The sequence below is a fragment of the Crassostrea angulata genome, chromosome 9, assembly GCF_025612915.1.
Source record: "Crassostrea angulata isolate pt1a10 chromosome 9, ASM2561291v2, whole genome shotgun sequence".
Classification (NCBI taxonomy): domain Eukaryota; kingdom Metazoa; phylum Mollusca; class Bivalvia; order Ostreida; family Ostreidae; genus Magallana; species Magallana angulata.
The window spans coordinates 25,331,572-25,336,399 of record NC_069119.1 but is presented as its reverse complement, the minus strand read 5'-3'; the positions used below and the strand labels follow the sequence as shown (position 1 = coordinate 25,336,399).

Here is a 4,828-nt window from a genome sequence, read left to right as displayed (position 1 = left end):
ATTTCTTTAAGCATAAACTGCTATTTAAGTAAGAACAAATCTAAAAGTTTAAATTAGCTCTTGAATTTGAATTTTTTTTCTATTTTATACAGAGCTCTAAGACTTCTTGTCAAGAAATTCAAAAGAATAGAACAAACACATTTAAAAGTGTACAAAATCTTCAAGCAAAATAATTAGCGTAACCTTATAGATATATGGCGTATAATTCCTTAATTGTTTATATAAATAGTGCATATCGATAAACATGTTTTTCATTAAAATTTACTTTATAAAAATATTTTTTTCTAATAAGTTGTCTAGAAAGCAGCATATTATCTTATACCCTAAAATACTAAGGTGTTTATATTCACTATATAATTTGATATTGTTTATAAATTTTAAATAAAGTACAGACGGCAAAAATATTTAGAGTTAATTCGACAAATATTGTTTGCATATAGTATACGGCTTAGAAAATAAGGAACAATTACATTCTAAAAATATTTGTAGAATTCACTTGGAAATCCATCATGGCCATGTGATTTATCAGGTTTCATTCTATTTAAAAGCTTCCGTACATTCCTCGAACGTCGGAAATTTATCTAGCATAAAATTATATTCATTATCCTCACTTATTAATGGTACGTTGATTTCCGATAAGTAATCATCGATTAATTTATTATCAATGTTTTTACGTGCGTATAAGCTCTGGCAAAACTTGAACATTTCCCCGCTTAAGTGAATTTGTATTATGAATTATTTCATTGTTTGAAGTCATAAGTTCAGCTATTGCGTTTGATGACTATTGTTGCTTTTCTAAAAAAAAATGCGACGTGTTTTTTTTTTTTTCTCACCGTTTTCTACCCATTTTGCTTTAGATCTGATATGTGATCCTTTTGATTGTTTATTATAAATAGAGTCCAATTCGGCAACTAGCTGTTTAAGGTTTTTTTTAAATTAGATTTTTAAGTTTTACCAGTTCCAAAGAGGAAAAAGATGACTATGATCATCCAGCTTTCATTTAGAACCTTTTTAACAAGAGCTTGGACTTTTGGTAGTTGTTTCAAACGGCAATGTGACGTAGGCCTGTCTATTTTATTCCAAACAAGGTTTGTCTTGCTTTTGAGCTAAGACTTCGCAATCGGTGTATATTTAGCTTGAAACCAGCGTCGTTTTTAACTTGTTTTGTCGCAAGAAATAGATAATTACGTCCTAATGAAAGTCCAAGGTCTTTTTAAAATGATTCTAATTACGGGCACTTATATGTACTGAACAATGATTATAATTTCTGTTTCCGTATCTCTCTTGTGTCAATAGAATGCCTTATACATGTATTCCTTTTAAACAAAATACTGTACACAGGGAAATATTTGCTCTCGTTTTATTTTTGCATTGAAAGCACGCGAATTTAATTAAGACTGGGCGAAAAGAACACTTTTCAAATAGTTTTTTTTTAATTAGAAAGAGTATCTATTTTTTATTGTCACTTGGAGAACTTGAGACAGGGCGAAACGATTAAATGCAAGTGTAGATTGGCGAAAATAACACGTAACGAAAATAGTTCTGGAAACAACAGAAAGGAATTAAAATTGTAACATGATTTGTAATGTATCATGCACTATAAAAATACCGGTATTATAGGGAAAAAAACCGAAGAAAATTATGATACCTTTTACATTTTGTTCCGATTTTGTTCATCCGTATTTTGCTGTCTTTGCATTGAACTTTTTTCTTTTTCAAAAATGAACAAGATACATGTTTCATTTATACACCTTTAATCGATATAATAACTTAAAGTAAGTCTACAAAATATGTTTTTTCAATTTTTGTACACGTATAATAATGAAGCGGGCTGTGGATTAAAATTGTACTCAGCAGGATGCAATTTTTAAAAACTGATACATGTATTCTTTAGATTTAACAAGTCTAAAAAATATATCAGGCACCGACTTTTAAAAATAATGCTCTTGAAGGGATTTTTTTACCACTTCTTTTTACTTTCTGACTCTAATATGTTTGACATATCATATTTTCGGAGTTTTTAATTTGTCGAAAATTAATGTACATGTATATTACGGGTTTTTTACTCGGCCAAGTCGATTTTTTTTTCATTTTTTTTTCTCAGTTTTTTTTCAAATGAAAATAATAATACGAGGCTATCTGCCTGTTGTGAGAAATGGTCGTGAAAAATAGCGCTCGGTTAAAATTAATAACAAAAAAAAAATGATATTTGGCTGTTTCGTTAATATGAACAGCATGGCACTGATTGCAAGCTTGCATACTCGGCGGGTTTTTATTTTCATAATAAAATTATAATAATATATACTTTATTGTAAATTCGTAAATACGGAGACAAGGAAATCGCGAACATAAGGCGACCCCGAACAATAGATATTTATAATAATACCAGTAGACGATTAATGGAGATATTTCATAACTTTAACTTTGTCACTATCATAACCACAGAGAAATAGCAGATCCTGGGAATCAATGCATAAACCAGTGGGACTCTCGGACATAAACTTATTGGGAAAGAAGTCAAAATAACGCAGGAAGTGACCGTTTTCGTCGATAAGGTGTAGCTGACGAGTTAGCCAATCAGCAATGACTAAATTGGACAGACTATCTGCAGCGATGCCGTGTGGATCAAATCTACCGTCAACAGATGGATTACCAGTGTAGGTGAACTTGAACCCCCCTTCGCTATCAACAACAACAACAGCAGACAATACGATGTCTGTCGCGCAAAAGTCGCCGTTCTTGTTTTCTACGACGTAATAAGGGTTTGAGTACAATGCTTTTCCTTGCTTGTCGTGAACAATTTCTTTCAGCACCTTGCCTGCTTTGTCAAATATGGCGACTTTACCCGTCTTCAGTTTCTGTAAACCCAACATGATGTGCCCGGATGCTGTGCATCCGATACCACGAGCGCTCCAATCAGCGGTGCTGAACAATGTTTTAAATTCGCCATTTTTGGTGAGGATTTTCACGTCATTTTCATTTCTTTCCGTGAATATGATATCTTCACCAAACGTTGCTAGGCGACGCGGCCATCCCGGAGCTAGCGAATTGTCAACCCCTTCATTTTTACGGAAGTCGAACTTGTGAATGTGACGGCTTAGAGTACTACACACGTAAATTTTGCTTTCCCCCCACCGCGCGATATCCAGCATATTGGTATAAGGACACGTGACTATTGATACAACTTCCGGTTCGGACATCAACTTCCGGTTTTTCCATAACTTGTGATAATGGATGAATTGATGAGCTTCTGGTGATTTCTTCTGGAGGTGAATCCCTACACAGCCTTCGCAGAGTCTAACCTCACATGGTTTACAGTAGAACTGGGAGTTTTCTGGGCAAAGTTGGCATTGCACAAAGTGCTGGGCCATTGCATCTGTATTCGTGTAGTTTGTGGCCATTGAGCTAATATCAATACCTGAAATACAAAAACAGAGCGTACATAAATCAATTTTAACTAGGAGGCTGGATTGTCAACACATTAGCCATTTTACCTATTATATACTTTTCATAAAAATTTAGGTACACATGCATGCATGTACGGTTGCTGTTTGCAAGACTTGTTTTTAGTCCATTTTTGTTGTTGTTGTTGTTAGGGAGGTGGGGGGGGGGGGGGGGGGGTTACATGCATTGAATTTAACGTAGATTCGATAATTAAAATTTCAAAGGTTCAATGATAATGGTAAAATATAACGGAAATCAAAAAAATTATCATGACACAGATTGTTTTGTATATACATGTATTGTACGCATTTATATACTAGTCTGCTCATCCGTACCGGAACATCATATCGAACAAATTCTGAATTTATTTCACAAATGGTTTTCCATATGTACATGTGTATATGTCATTTTATACTCTAAAAATTACCAACTATACCTTCAGGCTTGTAATACAATACTGGCATTTTCATCTTGGGGGAAAAAAATTAAAAGCCAGTGAACTCGTTTACTTTCTTTTTTTTTTTTTTCAAAATTACAGGTATATAGCTGTCGCTACTGTTATACGACGAACGATAAACATTTAACCTATTTGGTAAAGTAAACACACAAATGTACACTGTACACAAGTCTTTGTCCATATACAATTACATTGTGAAATATCAGACAACATTGATGATACATACCCTCTTAATCAATGATGAGATTCTAGCTGTTGTGTGCAATAAATCAGTGTGCATATTTATGAGAAAACGTTGTTGCGATAAAAGTTTTAAAAGTATCTGCGTGTCTCGAGATTAAGCGTTTGTGTACATCGCGTACTGAGTAAATAATTTGCGCGGATCCAGAATATTGTGTTTGTCGGAGGGGGGGGGGGGGGGGGGCGAGATCTATTTTCGGTGATGAAAATTCAATTACTAGTAATAAGTTTGAATTTTCTGAAGGGGGGGGTCTGTACCTCCTCTGGATCCGCGTATACATAACGTATATATATGAAGTACGCGCGTGTAGAGGTTTTATTAAATTTCTTAATCTTTACAAACGCAGGAAAAAAATTCTCTTCCCCTACAATTCAAAATGCTTATCCTAGGGGAGGGCTTGTGATGTGGAATTAGGGGGCGACCACAGAGTTACAGAATGGGATTTAAATTCTTTCTCTGCCGCATAATATATGTGTACATCTTGCAATACACCTTGTTTAATTAAGAAACTGACTTCTTTAAATTTAGCTTTGGTATTCCAGAAAAGAAGCAGGACTTTTTATATCTAAGTTTTCATAACTATGTCAGTTTAAAAGTTTTGTAGCCCCCCCCCCCCCTTTCCGATCCGCGCATGAACTGTCTTGTTTATGAATAAAGACACCAGCTACGGCTTATGAACCAAAACA

General features: G+C 34.3%; 1 protein-coding gene across 1 annotated transcript; it reads right to left on the bottom strand.

Annotated features, from left to right (window-relative positions):
* Nucleotides 1–1,743: 1,743 nt before the first annotated feature.
* Nucleotides 1,744–4,204, bottom strand: LOC128163591 (tripartite motif-containing protein 2-like). The gene is made up of 2 exons (XM_052827218.1): nucleotides 4,128–4,204; nucleotides 1,744–3,418 (listed from the first exon to the last, which is right to left on the bottom strand). Exon 2 carries the CDS (start codon nucleotides 3,399–3,401, stop codon nucleotides 2,397–2,399), a length of 1,005 nt encoding a protein of 334 aa, XP_052683178.1. The 5' UTR covers nucleotides 3,402–3,418; nucleotides 4,128–4,204; the 3' UTR covers nucleotides 1,744–2,396.
* Nucleotides 4,205–4,828: the final 624 nt, after the last annotated feature.

Coding starts and splice junctions, on each gene's coding strand:
- LOC128163591 (XM_052827218.1), bottom strand. CDS start 3,401: ATGGCCACAAACTACACGAATACAGATGCAATGGCCCAGCACTTTGTG.